Source organism: Notolepis coatsorum, assembly GCF_963971535.1.
Source record: "Notolepis coatsorum genome assembly, chromosome: 6".
NCBI lineage: Eukaryota > Metazoa > Chordata > Actinopteri > Aulopiformes > Paralepididae > Notolepis > Notolepis coatsorum.
The window spans coordinates 87,210,728-87,233,240 of record NC_140170.1 but is presented as its reverse complement, the minus strand read 5'-3'; the positions used below and the strand labels follow the sequence as shown (position 1 = coordinate 87,233,240).

The following is a 22,513-nucleotide window of genomic DNA, read 5'->3' as shown; positions in this document are numbered from 1 at the left end:
AACACTGAAGAGAATAGTCATATTCCTTTCTGAATTGTTAAGTCCCGACCCTAGGAATAATAAAAAATAAGGGCAGGGTAGATAATTGTAGTACTGTAAATCCAGTGAAACATTTGATACTGTATAATCAACAATTTTGTACAAATACCAGGTAAAAGGTGGAACCTGGACCCTACCTTGCGTGGCATTGTGTGTCGATTCTGAGGTGGTGTTAATAGTTGGAGGAAGATGCTCTGTTGATGTATTCTTTGGTGTAGCACTAGTAACATCCACGGTTGTCTTGCCTGATACCACAGTGGTCAAGGACGAACCATCTGTTGCAGGAGTCCAGGTGACTGTCGATTGGGAGGTTTGGGGAATTGTCATTGTGGCATCTGTGAGAGTTGTAATGTCCTGGGCAGTGGTAGTGGGTGAGGATGTTGTGCCCTCAGTCAGGTTTGAGATAACCATCGTAGAGGCCATCGTATCATCAATAGTGGTATACGATGAAGTTTCCATCACAGCTGCGTGTGTCTGGTTGGCACTTGGAGCTGTTGTTGTAATTTCACCAATCAAACTGGTAACCGTTGAAGTATTGAAATGATCCCTTTGCACTGGGGATGCTGTTGTAATGAAGGAAAGGGCAAGAAGGCAAAATACCAATGCTGGAAGGTTGATCTCCTTGGCCATATTGAGTTCTGTAGTGGAAAAACAATAAAGAGATTCCCAGGAAATACCAGTTGGTTCTGGTAGAAATAGTCTACTGGTGTCAGCTGGAATGAAGTGACTGCTAATGGCTTCAACTGGCCTAAACAGGTTCACTACCTGTAGGAAGTAAAATGCTGCAAATTAATTTTAATGGGAAAAATCCCTTACCTTAGTAATGTTAGTAAATCGAGTCTGCCTGCACAATCAGAAACTACCATAAACATGCTCTTTGAAGGTAGACCTACTGCACTGTTAGGTTACCCTTAATAATCTAGATTTCTAACAGTATTTGGCTTGACCACTGGGCTCATCTGCCTTTTGAAAAACAAAGTCATGTTTTTGGGATCAAAAGAATGATGGTAACACATTTATTGGGGAGTAGTTTCACTACTGATATAGTAGTTTAACTACATTTTGCAGTAGCAGCTTGCTGGTAGTTCAACAAAATTCTAATTTGCATAGTCATTGTTACTTAACAATATACTTTGTTAATAACTTTTATTTGTTTTACTATTTTGAGGAGTGCTGTAGTTAACTACTGGAACAATTTTATGTCTATAAAAGGAAGGAACAAGAACTTTGAGATCAGATATTCTGCTCTGACAACTGAGCTGTTTGGTGTTGTTTCACGTGTGACTGGTAGGCAGCTATGTGAGACACGTGCATTTAGCAATGAACTCAGTTGAGTGATGCAGTCATGTGACTGTATTATACCTTGTTATAATTTGGTGTTACATTTCATTATGTGGATTAGATAACAAAAATAAGTAGTTCAAGTAATTGGTAGCTTGTGAAACTATGCTTTCAGAATAGCTTCTCCAACACTGCCACTACAGTATGTTAAAATAGGTTTGGCAAGGGTTGAAAAGACAATATTCATATATTGTCAACTGTATTTATACTGGGTCGTTAGTCATTTTGAGAAAATGTATATGTTTTTAGCTCACCTTTGTTTGTCCCAAACATTGAAAGCAGGAACGTGGTCCTCTGCTTGGTGGCTGTTCACCCTACCATTGATATGACTGCTTACCCTCCACTCCCTACAGACCAGAAACAGCTAAATGATTGTCTTCCTGGCATAGTGGCAGGTAAGAGGGGGCGGAGCACTTCTTTGTAAACTTCCTCTATTGTATGTTGCCAAGGGGACAAGGTTATTAGCCTTTCTCTCTTAAACACACACACACCCTCTCACTCACTGACACACTGTGTGTTAACAGTCAACATTGCTGAACCTTTTGCAAAGCACTTTATTACAAAGTAAATGTTCTGGCAATATTTGTCCGCACATGAATACAGAATTAACCATTTTCATACGCTACTAACTAACAACCAAATTGTCAAGAAAAGAAAGTTCAACAAAAATATCACACTGTGCTGTAAACAACACAGTAATATTGCATAACAGAAATGTATATCAAATACATTTACATTTGTCAGTATAAAGGGGAAATCTTGGAAGTGAAATAAATGATGATTTGCTGTGCAAATTAAATGTTCTTCAACATGCTCATAACTTTGACCATGGCTTGTTCATATATATAAAATATAAAGTAGTGTGTTCATCAAAGAAGGGCTGTGCTCTACTAATTAAATTGTTGGATAACTACTAGTCATGATTTTATTGACTAATCAATTAGTTGATTTGATCAGATCTTTAAAACTGTTTCCTACATGAATTGCCCTTCAGATTGAAGAACCTCTTTAAATCTAAGAAAATTATTTGAGTATTATTGTGGTGCTACAGGCATACCTATACTTTCTTTTTCCAGTAATGACTAACGACTAAGAACTCATTCAGCATTAAAAAAAAAAAGGGTAAATCAAATAAAATAAATGAGAGCCTGATTAGTCAGTTAGTTAATTGACAGTGAGATGGCAGCCCTACATTAAAGATGTCTCTGATAATACTGTTTGTATTATATAATCTATTTCCTTGTTTGCCCCTCAGTGCCATTGTTATAACTCTCTCTCTCTCTCTCTCTCTCTCTCTCTCACTCTGTGTCTGTTTGATTGATTGAAAACTTTAATGAACAGATTGCAGAATGGGTACAATACAGTACAGCTCAATACACACAATTGTCAAGGGGATGCAGACCAGAGAAAGACCTTACTTTAAAATTGTATGATGTTCGCATATTGTTTGTGTGAATGGGCGAGAAAGGAGGTTGTTTTATAGGGAGGTGTAGTCTGACGTCACTGGTTGTTCCACTACACCTCCATATAAAGATGTCTGGAGGTTTTGTTTTTAGTTGAGATGTTTGATTAGAGAACATCTAAAGTAAAGCCTCTCTCTCTCTCTCTGACCACTCTGGCTAACACAGTGTAAAGACTTTAAAAGCATTAAAATGTAGTGACTTTCTCCACATCTGTGTCCGTTAGGTCAAGCGTTGAGTCTTTGAACTGTGGGTTGTCTACCCCCTTCTTCAGACCCAACCCAGCTTTTTCAGTCAAATCCTCTGTGGATGCCTGTAAAAACACAAAACAGTCGCTAACATATTGATATCTCCAAGCAAAGAAGAGTGTGAAGAACAGTGAAACAGTGAACAACATCACATGGACATGTATCTGTCCAGAGGAGGGCTCTCTTCACCTGGGATTTGTCGCTGCAGCAGTTGAAGCAGAAAAGGTCCCTCTTCCTCACAAACAAATCAGAGTTCAGCTTCTCCTGCTTGCAGCCACCTGAAAGGATGCAAGCAGATAAATAACTAATTAACTGTCATGTCTTGTTTTATAACAATTCTATTCAAACTTTAATACGGACTCGTGGTCCAGATTAAAAAAAAAAAAAAAAAAAACACACACAACCTATATAAAATGACACAACAGGCAAAAATAACACCACTTAAAATACACATCAATATCCCACAAATAGACAGCTGTGCCAAAGTCTCCACATAGATGAGGTAACGTGTGGCACTGAACCTAATGTCGGTTAAAACCAGAATAATCTCGTTTCCAGAGTCATTTAGCCGACATACGTTTATACATGAGATTTCTTAAAACAGCTTGGAAGGTATTGACACATGCAGCCACGAACATTTCACTTGCACTACACCATCTAGGTCTTTTAAGGTCTTTTTATAATACCTATAGTTGAACATTGATACTACTGAGTATATTTATCTATAAGGCCATTAGTCCCGAATTTCCCCAAGGGGACTAATAAAGGAATATCTTATCTCATCTTATCTTATCGAAAGCTACCACCTTATATAACACTGTTAGATAAAAAATGTTGGACCCTATCTATCCAATCCAATCCAATCCACTTTATTTATAAAGCACATTTAAAAACAACAAAGTTGACCAAAGTGCTGTACAAGTCCCACAACATAAGATAAAAACATAAACAATTTAAGAAAAGCACACAATAAAAACATGTACAATATGTCACATAAAAAAGGTAGCTCTCTCAAAAAAATAAATAAATGTGTTTTGAGGCGTGATTTAAACACCTGCAGAGTGGGGGCCTGCCTAACATGCAGTGGCAGCTCATTCCAGAGCTTTGGGGCTGCCACAGCGAAAGCACAGTCCCTCCTAAGCTTCAGCCTGGACTTGGGAACAGCCAAGAGGAGCTGGTCAGAGGACCTGAGGCATAAGCTGCAAATAAATTCTCTGCTGAGAATCTGTTTAGGACCATGATCTTAAACCTCCCTGGTACGCCGATGTTACTCTTTTAACAGATTTGTATCTCTGTGCTTTGCTTGTATTTTATTTTTATTTTTTTATTATGTTTTATTGATGCCTAGTGTTATCGGTGTGTAATTTTTACTTTTACAATCTTTTTCTTACCTTTATATTCATCTGTTTTAATTGTTTATGTTGTAATTATTTGTAATCTCAACACGTTTGTAAATGAGGGTATAACCTCAAAAGACCTCTGGTGCCTTTTTCTTTCGAAATGAATGATCTTTTCCTTTCCTAACCAGTAATTTTGTCCTTGAAACTACACGTGGAGTTGCTTTTCACCAAAGGATTTTATGTTCTGTTAACGTTCCAATTTTTTAAACGAACTAACCATGAATGAGCGGATGTTGCAGAGGATGCACTGATACTGGTGAACCGGGTGACCTGATCTGCGATGCTAAGCTAGTTATAGTGTATAGTTTTCCTGCTGTTTAAAATTCAAAATCCCCTGCCTTGTCAGAGAGAGAAATATATATTAGAAGGCTTTGTTCACTGGACCACAGCTGCATGAACCACAGACGAAGCTAAGAGTGGCATATTAATAGTCCATTAATTGTCCTATAGCTGCAGCAAAGACCGAAGACTCAGGAGCAGCCAGAAAATGAAATAATAGATTCCAGTGATGTCACAGCTCCCATTTGAGCTTGTTTTGTGGTGGTCAGTCACTTTGTGTCCTTACTGATGCCGTTCTATTTCATTCAGCTGTTCTATTTCATTCAGCTGTTCTATTTCATTCAGCTGTTCTATTTCATTCAGCCGTTCTATTTCATTCAGCCGTTCTATTTCATTCATCATCATCATCATCATCTTCGTTTTATGTCCTTTTCCCCCCACTATACAGTGAGGTTGGACGGGGCGATGACTCCACGCCACTGGGCACGGTTTTGTGCGATGTCTTCATGTATCTCCAGATCCCTCATATAATTTTCCACACATCCCCTCCACGTCTGCTTTGCTCTCCCTCTCGGCCTCCGCCCATCCACAATCATCTCCTCCACCCCTCTCAACACCCCCCCCCCCCCCTCCGAATTTCTCACATGTCCAACCACTTGAGACTCCATATCTCACCTTGAAATCAATTTCCCTGACACCACAGATCTCATCCACCTCATCATTCAGCTGTCCTATTTCATTCAGCTGTCCTATTTCATTCAGCTGTTCTATTTCATTCAGCTGTCCTATTTCATTCAGCTGTTCTATTTCATTCAGCTGTCCTATTTCATTCAGCTGTTCTATTTCATTCAGCTGTCCTATTTCATTCAGCTATGCGTCCAATATTTCACGGAAGAGGAGGGTAGAGGAGGAAGGCTCACCTGTCATGATGCTCACCAACAGACCAACGATCACTGTGGCCAGGGTGCCCAGGAGACAGAAGTAAATGTAAGACAGGGAATACAAGGAGTCTGCCAGGGCAGGCCTTTCACTACAAAAAACAGGAGGAGAAAAAAAAACAGATCAATTCAACAACGGAGATGATGGCTGCTGTTGGTCCATACTTGTCTTATAGTCTTAAAGGAACACGCCAACATTTTGTGAAATTAGCTTACTGACTTCTCCAGAGAGAGACAAGAAGATGGATACCAGTTTTCTCACTGTGCGTTCAGTGGAAAGCTATCTGGCTGCACGTTAGCCTAGCTTAGCACAATGAATAGAAGCGGACATGGCTGGTTAGTCTAGGCCAGCGGTTCCCAAACTGTGGTGCGCGCACCCCTTGTGGTGCGCGAGAGCCCTCTTGGGGGTGCGTGACATGAAAAGGCTAATGGCGGTGCTATGGTGTTATTTTACTAATAAATATAACTAAGATACATTATTTCAAATGGGGATTTTCACTGTGTAAATCATGAAATTCACGAAACTTTTCATTTAAAAACTTACGTTTTAATAATAATTTAAAAAAAATGTATTGGCCAATCTGTTTCTGAGCCTATGCATGTAATTCTCATTTTGTTCTTTCGTGTGGTGAAGTATTTTATTTGTTGCAATTTGAGTAAAAAGACTGGTGTTACCTACATGTTAGTTAATAACTGCTGCTGATTGATAGCTGGTTAATTGTTGTGCGCTCGCTAAGGCGAGGATAATGTTTACGTGGTTTCATATTATTATTCTCTCAATTTTTTTGTTGGGGTGCCTCAGCTACGTCGGGAGGTGACGGGGGTGCACGGCCAAAAAAGTTTGGGAACCGCTGGTCTAGGCATTGTCCAACTAACACCTCTCCCCAAGGCTAACCACCCATGTCCGCTTCCATTCATTGTGCTAAGCTAGGCTAACATGCAGCCAGATAGCTTTCTACTGAACGCACAGAGAGGAAACTGGTATCTATCTTCTTGTCTCTCTCTGGAGAAGACGGTAAGCTAATGAAGTAACATTTAATTCATATGGCCAATCAATTTAAGATTAAGTTAAAACTAGCTAAATAATATTGATTATGTGTATTTGAGATGTCTGAGGGGCTGAAGGCTAGGGGCCCTTGGTTTTGGTGTAACCTGATTAACCTCACACACACACACAAACACCCACTCCCACACATATAGACACACTCACATATTATTCTCTCATGTGACACTCCCCCGCTAACTCACTCACCAGGACATTTTGGGACCACAAATTCATCTAAAACAGGACAAACTGGTTTCAGGTTAATTTGATCAACACACCCCACAACTCCTCAGAGAACCAGCTGAGTCATCACACACACACCCACCCACACACAGAGAGAGAGAGACACACAGACATATCAGGTGACACACACACACACACACACACACACACAGAAACTCTGTAAGTAAGGCTCTGACACACCCCTGATCACAAGACCACTGTTTGATTGAAGCCTGTTGATCAAAGGCTGTGTGACAAGACCAGCTATTCTTGAAAATCTGGGCCAACAGTTTAGATATAAAAACGATGTCTGACCATTGCTAGAGACTCAGTCTAGTCGACTCGAGGCTGAGTCAAGGATGGACCTGTTGATGCTGTGGTGTGGAACCTATGCTTTGTATGCTGAATAAATCACCTTTTCACCAACTGGGCCATTGCCTCTGAAAACAATCTCCAGTCTGAATTATTTCAGGAAACCAGCGCTCTCACTCACAAAATCTACTTCACTAATTTCCCAAAATGTTGATGTGTGCCTTTAAGTCTCCTTTTGTGCTGGTGTTACTGAATGGTACTGAACACCAGAACAGTACAGTAATGTGACTCACTCAGGTTTAGGGGTCAGTGTCACTGCACTGGTCCACGGCGCTATCGTGGTAAAGTTCTGTCCCAGTGTGTTGTTGCAGCTTTCAGTGCTGACCGGTAAAGGCCCAGTCATCTCATCTGTGGGCGGGTAAATCTGGGCTCCAATGCCCACCCACAGGGTCAGAACAAGGCCTACGATCAGCCCCGCAAGCCCTCCCTATAAAACAAACTGTCCTTTAGGGAATGAATTTGATTCTCAGATTTTATTATTATTATTTTGGATGTTGTTTAGTGGGCTTTCTTTTTGTAACAACATGCTGCATGTTAAAAAGAAGCCTTTAGGTGTGGTTGTAACAGTATAGTAGGGAATGCTTACTGTTGAGTTTGATGTGCGAAAGAACATGCCTAACAGGTAAAGACCCAGGAGTGGCCCGCTGATCATCCCGAACACGGACAGCGCTGCCTGGAAAGAGAACACTGTCAGAGAGAGTAGTTTGTAATTCAGAGGTGGAGAGAGTACTGATGTAGAAGTTACCTTAGTTTAAAAAATGTAATTAAAAAATCATTAAGTTGTATGATGTGATTGACTCTAGAAAATGAGTCCAAATAAAAGAATAACACATTCCAAGGGGAATCGGGATGTTAGCTTTTAAACTATCAACAAGACTAGTATAGTTTACAAGGTGAAGTCCAGAATGACTGAAAATGTAGTGTGGTAGTGAAAGGGTTATAACCATCTATATTGTGGTAGTGAAAGGGTTAATGACCAAAAATGGGACTAAAGTACAGGCATTTTAGTTTGTTTACAACTCGTATTTTAAGTTGTGTTACTTGAAAAAAATCGAACGTTACTCATTTACTAGAGTCAAGAGTAATCATATTAGTTACTATCCACCACTGGTGATGTCTAATATTGAGCAGCAGGTGGTGCTGTAGAGCAACACATGTTTGTAGTTTGATTGATTGATTGAAAAGTTTATTAACAGATTGCAGAATGGGTACAGTACAGTACAGCTCAATACATACAATTGTTAAGGGGATGCAGACCAGAGAAAGACTTTCGTCTTGTTTACATCAGGGTCCCCCATTTTCAATTCATCATAACATATATGACATACATGACATACAGATAGACAGTACTGCTACATCTATACATTTATGACATATCAGATTTGCAAATACAGTACTGTTTGTGATACAAAAGTGTCCAGAAAAGGAGTGTATATACATTTGGCGTAGAAACTGTACATTGGAGGAGGTTGGTTGGGTGGGGTGGGGTTGGGTGGGTTGGTCCGTGAGGGCTGTACATTGGAGGTGGGGGGGGGGGGGTTGGGTAGGGGACACACACACATTTTACACTGTACATTGGAATATTGACAAAGCCTTACTTGGTAATTTACTGTACAACTAGGTTAGGACATTTGTAGGGGCCAGTTTCGAATTGCAGTCTCACGTAGGTGTTTTTTGAGAGTGTTTTTGAAAGTGGGTAGTGATTCACATTCCTTTACAGCTTTAGGCAGGGCGTTCCACATTGATGTGGCATAATTGCGAAACGTGTTTAGTCCCTTGTTTGAGCCGAATCTGGGTTTTACATGATTTGTGGAGCTCCCTCTGGTGTTGTGATCGTGGTATTCACTGACCTTTGGGAAGTATTTTGACATGTACATGGGTACCTTGGTCGCGTAGTGTATCTTGTAGACCAGGCCCATTGCAAGTTGCTGTACTCTGTCGTCTACTCTAAGCCATCCTAGGTTGTCAAAGTGGGCAGGGGTGAGGTGGGTTCTAGTCATATTCAAGATTCAAGAGTTTATTCATCACATAGGCCTACATACCAGGGCATACAGTGAAATGCGGTTGGCCATGCCTGCTACGTTTGTGCAATAAAACAATAGTAATAGTAGTAATAATAATAAGATAACTAGAATAGACCTGGTAATAGACATGTTAATAAATCGCTTAAAGGCACTGGATCCTATGTACACTCCTATACAATGTTCAGTTTTCTTCTATGTCCCTATATGCTATACTTGCTGTTACTAACTATACTATGCAACAATCACAACAAGTTCATATCAGACCTGCACACTTGCTATGATCAGACTGCAGGCGAAAGTGGCCCATGTCACCAGTTTTAGCACAAATCACATGGAATCTGATCTGTTCAATTCTGATTTGGGCGACTTTCATATAGGTCTGATTTATTGCAATGTGGCCGTAGTCTGAACAGTCAATTGACTTTTACGTCAATCTAGATTGACATTCATCACAATTCTGCACTGCATGGCGGGATAGTCACTCTGTGTGAATACAAACATGGAAGACAGCTGTGATGGAGGGACAGTGATGTGTTTACCTTGAGGGGACGTATCATAACCAGTCTGTGTTGAAAGCATATTGAAAGAAGAAATCTCTTTCACCGCCTCCTCGCCCCCATTTTCATCTGCTCACAGATTAGCTGGCCTCCACTGCACATCAACTTGTAAATTAAATCATAAACTGTGACTTCAGTGTCCTCCATATTTGTTTACTTCCATATGTGTTGTTCATTTGAGCATGTGGGTCAGTTCAGGAGTGTGACCAGTTCACACTGGAATCTGATATTGGCCACATTTAAAAAGAAAATAATAATAACAAAAAATGTAATCTGAGTAATTAATCAGAATTGAGCGCTATGGCTTGCAGTGTGAACGTAGCCAGAGAAATGCAGTACCTGCAGAATGCTCCCCATCATAGACGCCACTCCAGCCATCCCAATACACAGGAATCCAAAGAATACACCTTGGATTTGGGATAAAATTACATAATTTGACTCTCCCAAAGATGTCAGGAAATATGAAGAAGGTCATGTATCTGATTGTCTCAAGGTTTCCCCAACTCACTCAGCCCCATGTTGATCCATGACACCTGTTTCTCTGTCAGGTCTTTCCACACAGGTTTGATGAAGTCCTCCACGGTGACAGCGACCAAGGCGTTAATACTGGAAGACACCGTGCTGAAACAGATGCAATGACAGCCAGTGGGCCCCTGCGCAGAAAGGGTGAGGATGCAGTTGTCCTTCATCTGCCAGGACACTTGGCTGGACACCTCTTACTTCTACTACCATCTATTTTTATGTATTCTTACTTCTACTGCTAACTAACTACTACTGAGTGCATACTTGATGTGGAAGAATTCATTGTTGTGTGTTTGTGTGTCTCAGGCCTCACCTAAGGGTCCCACTATACGCGGCAGCCACGAATAAACCAGGGATTCCAGGATAATCTGCCAGAATATCCATCACCAAGTAAGGGAGCAGCTGGTTTACAGAAGAATATCCAAATTCAGCTGTCACTTAATGTTTGGTTGTATAGCACCAAGAATTGAAGCTCAAAGTGCTTCACAGCAGTACAAGAAAGAAAGAAAAAAAGACAGGCATAAAATGAGCACAAAATTGGCAGATCAAGAGCAATGCATAAAGTGCAGACATAAAATAAGCATTCAATTAGAATAAAATAGATAGCAGCAAAATAGACAACGTCAAGGTAAGGCATAGAACATTAAATCACATAGTTCTTCATATTAGGATTTCATGATAGTGCTCTATAAAGTGCATCTGATCATAGAGAGAAGTGTTCATTATATCCTCAAACGACAGAGGGGATATTATGGATTTACCCCGACCCCCGTCTCTGCCGCTGCCACATACTTCTCAGGTGAGCGCAATAACACGAATAGCTTTCATTTGAATCCTTTCAAATTTGTGGTGTGGATGTTGGTGATCCCATGACCTTTCCTCTAGTGCCACCATCAGGCAGAACTTTACATTTTAGAATTAGGTTATCTCGTTATCCATTAGCCATACAGACAGTTGTTAGGTTATCTCGTTACCATTAGTCATACAGTCGTGGTCCGTGGAACTCGAGATGCGTCTACTCATGTACAACAACTTTGCCATATGGACCCATGATGTCCGCCATCTTGAATAACTTTTTTTCTCCCTACTCCCTGTTCACCTGATTTCACTTGCTGGTGTGGAATCTGGGGACTAACATCTTCAAATGTGTCATTTAGATAATGGATCCAATCAGATTTAGGAAAAAACACATGTTAAACAGGAAAGGATTCGTTACTTGTGAATTCACTGTCCGATTTCCACCAAACTTGACTTGTGTTTGCCTCAGAGCCCTGTGAAGTTCTGAGTCATCTTGCCTCATGGTGGCACTGTTGTCATAAAACGCAAAACATACATTTTGCAGTGGCCAGGCTTCTGACTGGTTCCAGAAAGAGGGACCATTATCTCCCCTGTTTTGGCCTCTCTTCACTGGCTTCCAGTTAGTTTTAGACCGTGCTTTCGCAGTTACAGCCCCTACCTAGACTATGGAATAGCCTTCCTTCTTCCATCAGACTCACCCCATCTGTCAATTCTTAAAACGTACTTCTATTCACTAGCGTTTGATTCTTCTTAATGAGTTTTGTGCTGCTTGTATACAGTGTGTATATGTCTCATCTATTTACTGAACTTTGAATGCCTGCTTTACATACATACTTAATTACTTAGATTAGGGGCGTGGTCAAAAGGCGGATTGAGAATTTGGGCCGTTCAGGGATAACCCCGCTGTTGGTCACCGACAGCACATGCCTAGTTCAACTCACCTGGTCATAGCCTCCTACATCTCCATTAGTGAGTGGGTCACAGGTCTTGTAAATAGAGTACATGGTGAGACCAGAGAACATAGCCAGACTCACAGTCAGCCATAGGCCAACCAGGTTCACATACAATGACCTGAGAGAGAAAAGACACAGTCTCATATCCTGCCTTGATCACAACTTTAACGGATGATTCTGTACTGCAGGCAGAAACACTCACATCTTAGCGTGGACTATGGTTTTGCAGGAGATGTAGCGCTGCACCTGGGACTGGTTGATGGAGTAGATGGAGATCCACATCACACTGCCACCAACCACAATGGTCCAGAATGTGTGACGCTTCAGGGGGTTTGGATCAAAGCTGGGGGGGGGGGGGGTGAGCTGCTCTTAAAAAGGTATTGCATGTAATATGTGATGACACATTGACTACATTGGCCATTCATTTAGGATGCTCCAGTGCTCGAGTGTTTTGTCTGCCATCTTACTTGAAATCTTAAGACACTGTTAAAGATGCTGTAAGTGGTATTTTTTTTTTAATAAGTGTTGAATAGCTCTACATACTGACAGCCAGCTTTTATATAGAGTGTTTGGTCAGTAACATGGGTCTTCCAGTATCTCCGCTCTGCAGTAAACACAAAATACATTTGCTGGCATCCCTTCCCATCCAATCAGGAGAGAGAACCCTAGATATTTCAAGAAATCTTGCCAAGACAAATTAGCTTACTGCACTGGCAGATTATTTTACTTGTTCCAAGCACTATTTGCTTATAACTAAGTTGTATTTCTTATTTTTGTCAGACCATTTTTGCAGTGTGGAAATCCCTGATTGGATAAAGTGGGAACGGGATACCAGAAAATGTATTTTCTGTTTACTGCAGAGTGGAGACCCATGTTACAGACCAAACACTCTATATCAGTGATGGCTGTCGGAATGTAGAGCTATTATTTGAACAGGTAGACCACTTGTTTATTTATTTATTTATTAACAAGAGAATGGCACAGTTAAGTCTACTAACACTCATCCTACTCGATCATCATTGGAACGCTTACTCAAAGGCGTGGAGTCTGCCTCCGGCGAGGGCGTCCTCCCAGATCTTCCCCAGGCCTCCCTGTATGACGGCTCCCCTAGCGATGACGGCCACGAAGCCCGCCAGCATGATCACCATCTGCAGCACGTCTGTCCAGATCACTGCTTTCAGGCCACCCTGAGACACAATCAGGGGTAATTAAATGATGAATGAATGATATTAGGGTGGGGGTAATGGAAAGAAAAAGAAACACAAAACATTAATAGTCTTTGTCTGTATCTGTTTCCTCCCTTCATATGCTTAAAGGTGCTTTAAGTGGTATTTTCTTGTTAAAATAATAGCTCTACATTCTGACAACCATGTGTTTTGGTCAGTAACATGGGTGCCCCAGTCCCTCCGCTCTGGAATCCCGCTCCCACTTTTTTCCAATCAGGAGAGAGAACTCCACAGAACTGGGCCAACATAATAAATCCCACATAGTTGTGAGAAAATATAATAATAATTACTTTATTTGTATAGCACCTTTCATACAGGGGATTGCAGTTCAAAGTGTTTTACATCAGTAAGAAATAAGACATAAAATCTGTGTAAAACAAGCAGCAAGAGCAAAGCATGAAGTGGGATCAAATAATGCAGATATATTAATCAAATCATATCAGAACCTCACGTTCCAATAGGCTTCTGTAATCTGTTACAAAACATGATAAAGTTATAAAAGTAAAAATATGTAAAATAATAGCAAGGGTAAAATGAGCAGACATATTAAATCACAGTTTTTCACATTAGGATCTAATGTCCCAACAGAGGGCCGTTTCTAGCTTTTTTGGGGCCCTATGCGAAATGTTGTTTGGGGCCCCTATTTTGTGAAACTATGGTGGGGGATTGCAAACCCTTTAAGGTGGGCATGCATTTAACATTTAAATGCATCAATCTGGTGCACTTTAAGAGGAAAAGAGGCTACATCCATGAAAGAAATATGTTTTTCTCACAAATTCAAATCAAACATCTCAGGTTGACCCCAGCTATGACAGATAATTATAATAAATAGGAAACACTGGGGCATCATCTCCTACATCAAGAAACTCCTGAAAACGTACAGGATTTACCGAATCTGCATTATAACATCTCCCAAATGCACATACATGAGACAGATACTGCATTTAAAATGTCTGACTTATTTAAATGGAACTATTTAAGATAAAGTTAAAGTTAAATAAAGTTTGAAAATGCAACTACATTTTTGTCAGTAAGCTACTTATGTATTTCTTTTTTATATAAAAAAACGGCAACTTGCGGAAAAAGAAATATTATATATATATACAGTGTATTGAGTGAATACAATAGTTTTGATTATTATTAGAAAAATTATTATTATTATTACTTTTTCTTTTTTTTTTAGGCCCCCTGGTGGCCTCGGGGGCCCTATGCAACCGCATAGTCTGCATATGGCAAGAAACGGGCCTGCCAAGTTGTGCCAACAGGCCACCTTGTTTATGGTTTTATTCAGTTTTAGTAGAATATGAAATGAGCACGTAAAGTGCAGACATACTATAAAATCAAATTTTTTTTACAGAGCAATAAAATAGTTCGGGATTACTGTTTAACAGTTCAAAGTCGTCTTTACCTTCTGTTTGGTATCCACAGTTTAAAACCTGACAATCTTCCCTTTTGTTTGATACCCACTTTGACCCTTCGAACCTCCCACTCAACAAATATGTTGTATAAAATAATCTGCCAGTGCAGTAAGCGAATCTGGATTGGCAAGATTTCTTGAAATAAGTACAAATATCTAGGGTTCTTTCTCCTGACTGGATAAAGTGGGAAGGGAAACTGTATTTTGTGTTTACTGCAGAGCGGAGGGACCCATGTTACTGACCAAACACTCTATATCAGTGATGGCTGTCAGAATATAGAGCTATTTAACTCTTAGTTTAACAAGAAAATACCACTTACAGCATCTTTAAATAAATGTGCTCTCTGTGTGCTGAACCAAGTTTTTCTTCGACACATACAGTAGTAACGTCATAGTGTTAAATATGACAATAAAAAAAAATATGTATTGATATAATTACACTTGGACATACTGGTAGGTAGTATAAATTTATTCACTAACCAAGGTACAGTAGAAGATGCAGACCACTCCTGTGGCGACCAGTACTCCCCAAAGGTTAAGTCCTGTGACTAAGTAACAAATACAAACCTCCATTATACCAGTATCATCTACATTTCCTCAAAATGCATTTTTATATGGGCCACATGACTTACTTTGGTTGAGTGCAAGAGCTGGAGCGTATATGACCATGCCGGTGTACAGGGCCTGCGAGAGACAGAGCCATTAGTTGATTGGATGTAAACAAACATCTGATGTCCATTAACGAGTTTTGGGGGATTGGTTTCAGGATTCAAATTTGCATACCAAAATCAACAAGGAAAAAAGCAGGTGCTGTATTTTCCATTTATTTTATGAACATGTTACCATGCCAGTGTTTAATCAAGCTTGGATGCTGGATGTTGCAAGCTCGGATGAAAGAAAAATCTACTAACCTTTGTACTGTCTTTTACTAGTATGCACTCTGTTACTAAGGAACTTACCTTGCCTATTTTATTTCCTACTATGCTAATATGCACTCAAGACTGTAGCACTCAAGTTCGACACTGTTTGACGAACAATGTTAGTTACATTTAGCTGCCAGTTGTACCTTTCCTGCTGACTTGTTGTACAGAACTTGTAAGTCGCTTTGGATAAAAGCGTCAGCTAAATGAATAAATGTAAATTGATGAAAATTCTTTGAGTTTTCTTTTTAAGATGCAAAGCACTTCTATAACTGGCAATGCCACTAACTCACTTGCTACTTGCTAGCGCATTCAGTCATTCATTCACTCACTCACTCACTCACTCACTCACTCACTCACTCACTCACTCACTCACACACACTTAGCCCCTAGTGGTGGCTCACAGGCATGGCACTTTGTGTAAGACTTGATTGATTGATTGAATTGATTGATTGATTGATTGATTGATTGATTGATTGATTGATTGATTGATTGATTGATTGATTGAAAACTTTATTAACAGATTGCAGAATGGGTACAATACAGTACAGCTCAATACACACAATTGTTAAGGGGATGCAGACCAGAGAAAGACTTTCGTCTTGTTTACATCAGGGTCCCCCATTTTCAATTCATCAGGAATTGAATAAAGACCAGTTCAATCTATGCCAGAATGATTAACATCTATGACACACGTGTGTCCTTGTATTCTGAATACAGACACCATTGCCATGTTCTGTTTTTCATTATAATGACATTTGAGTTACCGTTTGTATGATGTACATGCATGTCCCAATCACCCGGATAGCCTTATTGAAGCGCATCTCCAGATACTAGAAAGGAAACAAGGACAACCTTAACGTTTGGTCACATATAGACACTTTTGATTTAATAATTGCCTACTTTTTGCTTCCAAATGTCCATTTGAAAATCTCCAGTAAATCTGCTACATTTGCCTGCATCTCAAACACATTCATCCGATACCGTGACCCCAGGCTATTGCAAGACATGAGTGAGTGTTTTAGACTTTAGAGGTAGGGCTAGCTTACTTTTCTTTTTACAAAATGTCAATACTGCAGAGCTCTTTATAGCCTTGAATGTCTGATGTATTTAGGCAGGAAAATATTAACCCACCAGTCACATTTCACATTTACATTTAAATGTTCTTGTGTCTCTGTAACCTGCCGGTAAACCCTGCCTGTTCTCATGACATTTCTGAGTTGATTCCTTTGTATCATCCACCTTCTCCAGCTAATGTAGCCTTTCCAGTAGCCTTTCTCTTAGGCCCCTCCACCCAGGATCTGTCCGTCTAGTTTCCAACCCTTATAGGAACAGTTCACCTTCTGAACAACTTCTTAACCCTTTCACTACCAAATGGTTAACCCTTTCACTTCAGCAAAAAGTACTCACTATGCCAGTGTAATTATCTCAGGCGCAGGAAGCACTCAAACCCTGTTTTCCATTGTTAAGTCAATCGTTCAATCGTACAATCGTGAGGTATGAGTTGAACCAGTGAAGACCTCCTGACACTCTCACTCCACAAATGCACTCTGTTTCTCAATGCAATTTGTTTATGGACTTTGTCAATGCTAAAATCGCAAAAATACATCAGCAACTGTCTTCCTCAACTAATGTCACCTACAGTTCACCATGTTCCTTCCCTGATGTTCCCATTATCTATTCTCTCTCTAGCTTTCTACTCCCATCTGTTAGTGACATATCAGACCTCATCCGAAAAGCTAAATCTTCTACATGTCAGTTAGACCCCCTTCCCACCCACCTAGTTAAAGCCTGCCTACCATCCTTGTCTTCTCAAATAACTGCCATCCTACACTCCTCCCTTACCTCTGGTCTTGTTCCATCTGCCCTCAAAACAGCCGCTATTACTCCCATATTAAAGAAACCTGGTGCAGACCCCAATATTCTAAATAATTTCCGGCCTATTTCTAATCTCCCATTTCTTGCCAAAATACTGGAAAAAACTGTGGCAGCCCAGGTTCACACTCACCTCTCCAGCAACAATCTGTTTGAGCAATTTCAATCTGGTTTTCGATCTCTCCATAGCACTGAAACAGCCCTAGTTAAAATCACAAACGACTTACTAGTGGCTGCCGATTCTGGTCTCCTCACTATACTCATACTTCTGGATCTTTCTGCAGCATTTGACACCATTTCACATTCCATTCTTCTAGACAGACTAACCTCCATTGGCATCACTGGCACCCCTCTTCACTGGTTCAACTCATACCTCACAGGCCGCACTCAATATGTACAACTGAAAGATGTCAAATCACACTCCACTTCAGTTACAACCGGTGTCCCCCAGGGTTCTGTTCTGGGCCCTCTCCTTTTCCTAATCTATCTCCTACCCCTTGGCAACATCTTCAGGAAATTTGGTCTGCAGTTTCACTGCTACGCGGATGACACCCAACTCTATTTTTCCACTAAACCTGACTCTGCACTCCCGACACAACGACATGCAATGGGCGGCACACACACACAGGAATACACACACATGCAATTGTCTTTCTCAGGGTCGCCGATGCGATTGAGCTCTGCTCTTAACCCATCCGGTCGTCCTTCCCCCCCAAGGGCAGCCGGGTGCAGACAGGGCGTCGGCGAGGTACCGCGCCCGTTGACCAATCCAAGTGCTCCTGCCTGTCTTTGTCAGGGACGCGACAGCGTCAGCAATCTGTTGTGCATGTTTTTCCATTGGATTTCTCTTACGGGGGGGGGGGGGGGGGACCCTTGCGAGCACGGGGAGAACATGCAAACTCCACACAGAAAGGCCTGGGAGATCCTGGCATCGCGGAAACCTGGTCCCCAAGCGGGAATCTAACCCTGGACCTTCTTGCTGTGAGGCAACAGTGTTAACCACTACACCACCGTGCCGCTTATGTTTATGTTTAAAGGAAAATAAATGTATGGTCAACAGTCAATTACCTAAAACTAAACAGTGATAAAACCGAGGTACTCCTCATTGATTCCAAATCCACCATAGCTAAATCCGACAATTTTCCCCTCACCATTGAGAACTCTACAGTCGTCCCTTCCCCTCAGGTTAAGAGTTTGGGTGTCATCCTCGATAGCACACTGTCATTCAAATCCCACATAAATAACATCACACAGTCTGCTTACTTACACCTACGCAACATAAATCGTTGCAACATAAACCGCTACGCTTGTTCATGCCCTGGTCACAACCCGCCTGGATTATTGTAACTCCCTCCTCATTGGTCTCCCACACAAGTACCTCTATAAACTCCAACTGGTCCAAAACTCAGCCGCCCGAATTATCACTAAAACTCCCTCCACCAACCACATCACTCCTGTTCTCCGCACCAACTTCACTGGCTACCTGTTAAGTCACACACTGACTACAAAGTATTACTACTCACTTTCAAGGCCCTCCATAACCTAGCCCCTCCTTATCTCACGGAACTTCTCCAGTCCTACACTCCCTCTCGGTCACTCCGATCCTCCTCTTCCTTCCAATTTGTCACTCCCCCTTCCTGTCTGACTACCATGGGATCCAGAGCCTTCTCCCGCTGTGCCCCCCGCCTCTGGAATTCCCTACCACAAGACATCCGTGCAATAGATAACCTCCCCACCTTTGTTTCCCGTCTCAAAACACATCTGTTCATTCTGGCATATTCACTTTAATTTTAAGTTTATTATAACTGCTCCCCTATGTAACTATGTAACTCTGTAATACTGTGTTTTTACTATGTGTAATTGTATTTGTTTTTAACCCTGTACGGCACCCTTGGGTGCTCAGAAAAGCGCCTTTAAATAAAATGCATTATTATTATTATTAACCGGCCTTAGTAACAGGCCACTAATAATGTGGTGATGATGATGTGGAATAATTTGTACCAGATTATTCACAGAGGCCGACAACCGAGTCTTTGATAAGGATAGAGTTTACTGACAGAATGACATGTTGCAATGGAGAGGCCTAGGTTAAAGCAACAGGCTATAGCCTATAGATCTCGTTTAGCAGCTAACCTTGCTAGCTTTGCATACAGAATACTATTTTATGTTAGGCTAGTGCAAAATTATTTTTGGTTCATTATGAAAATGTGATGGGATAGACTGGACACCATATTCTCAGTAGCCTACCCTATTTAATGGAAAACCGCAAAAATCAGCAACTGTTGTTTACACACAAACATTGACTTTATTGACCTCAGAGATTACTTCTGTACTTATACTGTATATTATTCAACTAAACATGAGCAGAGATTTCATTAGCGCCTAATATGAAGGCTCTGTGATGATTTTGAAAGAAATCCCTTTTGGAAAATAGGTCAAATCATTATATACCATATTCATTGACCAAAATAAGCTCTGAAACCATGTAGTGTGCATCATTGTAGGTCAAACCATTAAAAGGTAAGTTCCACGGCAGCCATTTTGGATTTTGGTCTCTCACAAAATGTCCCCGCCTTTTTTTTTTTAAATACACCCCAGCTAAATTAGTTTATTAACTTTCCTAGATGACAAATCCATTGAGAAACGGACCTTCGCTCTCCACGGTCGGTCACGGAAGTGCCACAAATGACCCAACTAATTTGTTCAATGATAGGGAAGAGGTATACAAAGTTTTGTGTCACTTGGCCACAAGGTGGCGTTATTCTGAAAAATCACATGAGAAAGAAAACAAATTTGATGGTGTGCCAATTCCTCTCAACAAACATCACACCTATTGGCCAGATAGTGGCACTAATCAAAGGTAAGAAATTTGTACAAGAACTTGTATACTGTAAGTCTGATTGACACAATACTTTGTACACATTTCCAGCTATCCTACAACTTTGCCACTAGATAACTACATAAAGTACGTAACAAGGCAGCAAGTAGTGGTAAGAAAGGGGGCTTTCCTGGTCAGATTGGTTGCAGCTCAAATTATGTGCTTATCTTTTTTTTTTCAGAGACATGTTAACGATCCCCACTGACTTCCACTATTGTAAACAAATTTCCAAGTCTTAATATCTCAAAAAACGCAGACAGCAGTCACCAGGACAGCGCTTTTTGGATAGGTTCATGAATGACTCCCAGTTTGTGACAACTCAGATAGATTCTTAAGCTTATTCAACCCTTAAAATACATAACTTGTATTATGTCTCCTTACCTCATAGGTGCTGGTGATCCCCAGTCGGTAGAAAATAGGGACAAAGATCTCAGCCGTGACGGTCGACATGATGGCATAGGCGATGCCAAAGAGCCAGAAGGCAGCGCCAAACCGGTAGGCCTCAGCCGGTGTGCCAATTACGGTGATGCCAGACATAAAGCTGGCTGTGAGCGACATGGCAACTGGCACAGCTGTCATTTGACGTCCGCCTAATAAGAACTCCTCACTGCTGATCTCCTTGCGGCCCCGGATAGCCATAAACAGGCCGAGGCCCGCAGTGCCGACCACCGTTCCGGCAAACACCACATAGTCCCATACGGAGAAAGAGGCCACAGGGCCCCCGGTGCCAGCCATGGTTAATCAGTCCACCTGAATGGTCCTCCAGATGCGCACGCTTACCTCACCTTCTAACTGGAGTGAAGGCTACCTCGAGTCAGCACGTTTGTAGATAGGCAATCTTGCTAATGTTTAATTCCACCTGTAGCAAATTCGCCTGACAATTTATTCACAATTCAGTTTGAAGACAGTGAAATCACAGTTTCGCAGAGTAGAGTTGTCTCTTCATTCAACTATAATTGTAATTACCCCCCCCCCCCCCCAAGAAATGTACCTTGAAGAAAAGGGAAAAAAAGATGACTCCCCGGTACACGAAAGATTTGAGGATGTTATCATCCGGTCTTAAAGTAAATGCAAGATTCCATCCAAGTCCAATTAGAAGTATGACATTGCTGTTTGCTGTTTGTCTTCCATTATTATTTACAGCTCTATTCATCCGTCAAGAGACTTCAGAGTCTTTTACTGAAACAATCAGATAATCTCAGCAACCCCTGCACACCTCTCTGTATAATATAGTCGGTGGTGTCATCGTAGTTAATGATCTGTCAAGGACAGTCCTGAAGCCAGTCACAGCTTCCTTTACCTGGATTGTAAAATGTGACGATCCCTCCAAGAGTTCATGAAGAGAAGGCTGTAGCCTGTACCTGATGTTACATGTTGTTGGATAGTAGGATACCTTGCCATGGTCACTCCGACCTGTGCACTAGTAAGGGAGTGGTTTCATGGAATGCTATTTATGAAGTCCAGCACATGATAACTCAGCATTTGTATGTGATGAAAAGTCAGGGTCAGGGCAAGTCAAGTCGAACACACCAACTTTTGGGGAAATTAGCTTATTTGCCATCTACCCTGGAGTTAGACAAGCAGATACCCTTTTCTTCTCTGTGCATGCATTAGGCCGATCACAACACCAGAGGGAGCTCCACAAATCATGTTAAACCCAGATTCGGCTCAAATAAGGGACTAAACACGTTTCGCAATTATGCCACATCAATGTGGAACGCCCTACCCAAAGATGTAAAGGAATGTGGATCACTATACCCACTTTCAAAACCTCTCTCAAGGGACACCTACGGGAGACTGCAATTCAACACTGGCCCCTGTAAATATCCTAACCCAACCCCCTCCAATGTACAGTCATTTACCTAGTATGGTTTTGTCAATAGTCCAATGTACAATTTTGTTTGTTTGTACAGTGTCTCCCCCCCCCCTCAATGTACAGTTTTGCCAATGTACAGTCATTTACCTAGTATGGTTTTGTCAATAGTCCAATGTACAATTT

General features: G+C 41.1%; 1 protein-coding gene across 1 annotated transcript; it reads right to left on the bottom strand.

The window, feature by feature from the left end:
• Window positions 1–3,027: 3,027 nt before the first annotated feature.
• Window positions 3,028–21,249, bottom strand: slc5a8l (solute carrier family 5 member 8, like; the record flags this gene model as incomplete). The annotated part of the gene is made up of 15 exons (XM_084315671.1): window positions 3,028–3,153; window positions 3,278–3,366; window positions 5,688–5,797; window positions 7,578–7,771; window positions 7,931–8,017; window positions 10,265–10,332; window positions 10,434–10,546; window positions 10,761–10,849; window positions 12,187–12,316; window positions 12,401–12,541; window positions 13,231–13,385; window positions 15,322–15,389; window positions 15,474–15,525; window positions 16,529–16,594; window positions 20,896–21,249. The coding sequence occupies 15 exons, from the start codon at window positions 21,247–21,249 to the stop codon at window positions 3,028–3,030; spliced, it is 1,842 nt and encodes a 613-aa protein (XP_084171797.1).
• Between the last annotated feature and the right edge of the window lie 1,264 nt (window positions 21,250–22,513).